Raw genomic sequence first — 2,098 nt, forward strand, 5'->3', positions numbered from 1 at the left:
TAATTAGGTTCCTTGGTGATTGCGGACCTTAATCTCTTTCGATTAGTTAGGCTCGGCTCAATAATCTTAATTAGACTTGTACTCACTCGCGCGGACTCACTTCCGTCAACTGGACTCGAGCTCACTCATGAATGGGGCTCAAACACACTGGCACTAGTATGCAATAATGTGAGTTCCGGTACATTATTTTAGTGGGCCTCGCGCTCTTTATTCTCGTTAAAGTTCGTGCTTATTTAGCACAGGGCTCATATTCTTCAATGACAATTATGCAATAATTGTATCGTAAAAACAGTATACACACTTATAGAGATGTCTTAGAATATCAGCCAGCTGAAGTCTGACGAGAGAGCCGACGTTTTAAGAACGGACATCGTTCTAGTCTTAGGCGATTTTATTGAGACCAGTTCGTGTGTACTACATATAAGAGACGAAAAAGGGGGGATGAGAGTCTGTGTCTCTGATTGGATGTCTATAGATTGACGCTCATTTGGTCGTATTCATATATGCTTTCTTTGTGACTGGTGTCCAAGTCTAGCTGAGTTCAAAACCTTTATCCCTGGTGATATTGTTGGGTTCTTGTTGTATAGCAAGAGATTCCTTAATTAATCTATCCCAGTGGTTTGAGCTCTGTGAAATAATTTTAGTGTCTGAAAATAAAATTTTACGTCCTTCCGTTATACTGTCTTCTGCAAGGTCTTATTTCTCCGAATAAAGCAGCTTGATGATCCTCATGATCCTTGCATCGATGTTCTACTGTTCGTGCTGTTTGTCCTATCTAAGTTTTCCCGCATTCACAGGAATGCAGTATACTCCTGGTGTTTTAAAATCCAAATCATCTTTAACTGGACGTAGTAATTTTCTGATATTTGATGGTGGTCTGTGTATGGTTTTGACGTTGTGATTCTTGCAACTTTTCCAGTGTAGGGCAGGACAGCTATGTTGGCTGGATCTTCAGATTCTGTGGTGGTCTTTTTACTGGAAAATAAACTTTTTAGGACCAATCGAATGTCATCTTCCCTGTACCCATTCTGCAGTAAGGTTTTCTTGATATATGCAAGTTCACTGGAGAAGTTTTCTTGGTCCGAGCTTTCTTTAGCTCTAAGTGCAAGCTTACTGATAACTATATTGTGCTGTGATTTGTGATGAAAGCTGTTTCCATTAAGATAAAGATCGGTGTGGGTAGGTTTTCTGTAAACACTGTGGCACAGACTTCCATCTGTTTTGCGACGGATGAGGAAGTCTAGAAATGGTATGCAGCCTTCTGTTTCTATTTCCATGGTAAACTTAATATTGCTGTGTTGATTGTTGAAAAATTCAAGGAACGATTTCAGTGCAATTCTTCGATTTTCACAACTATAATCACTTTTCTTGTTGCAATTTTCGTCTTTCAGACTGGCTTCATTTTGTTTATGTTGCTTCTAAAGAATAACTGAGAACACGTGGATTTCAGGGCGAATGTGTTACTATCATCACGTGACAGACATACACAAATACAAATAATATAACAAATTATTTGATATTAAGACAATTTAAAAACTACATATTACATACTATATTAAATGTGATTATCTGTGTGCGCATGTATTAAAAATACATGCCCTACACAATAGCTTCGAGAGCTGTTTGATAATTTCACATACCAGCAGACATTATATTCATTGTAGAATACCAAAACAACAAGTAATTTCAAAGGAACATAATGGAAATGCACAACAGTAAAATTATTTCTTTGAGATACTTTCTCTTATCCCATGGACCAGCAAACCATAAAACCTTCCTGGGAGATTTCTCGGTAATGGGAATCTGTCAGAATATAACGAATGAGCAAATGGAGTGGAATAATTTGTATCACTTGTTTTCTATAGAAAAATAAAACGAAACATTGACACAAAGTCATACTCATACTTCCATAAGAACCTTGTGAACCTTGTGAAGACTATAAAACACATATTTCCACCGTCGCTATTTAATTGATCAAGACGAAAGCTTCAGTTTAAGTTGAACATAAAATAGTACACATAAATACTTTTTATTATTCACCTAGTTTACAGTGTTGCCACGTAATAATTGTACATTGACACAAACCTATACTCGTACT

At 36.9% G+C, this 2,098-nt stretch overlaps 1 protein-coding gene across 1 annotated transcript; it reads right to left on the bottom strand.

Moving 5' to 3' along the window:
* Positions 1-791: 791 nt before the first annotated feature.
* On the bottom strand, positions 792-1,277 carry LOC145661481 (uncharacterized). Its single transcript, XM_081726797.1, has one exon. It carries the CDS (start codon positions 1,275-1,277, stop codon positions 792-794), a length of 486 nt encoding a protein of 161 aa, XP_081582923.1.
* Positions 1,278-2,098: the final 821 nt, after the last annotated feature.

The sequence above is a fragment of the Thermobia domestica genome, chromosome 10 (genome assembly GCF_964235325.1).
Source record: "Thermobia domestica chromosome 10, izTheDome1.hap1.1, whole genome shotgun sequence".
NCBI lineage: Eukaryota > Metazoa > Arthropoda > Insecta > Zygentoma > Lepismatidae > Thermobia > Thermobia domestica.

Excerpts from the sequence above, each read along its gene's own strand:
- LOC145661481 (XM_081726797.1), bottom strand. The coding sequence starts at position 1,277 with ATGGAAATAGAAACAGAAGGCTGCATACCATTTCTAGACTTCCTCATC.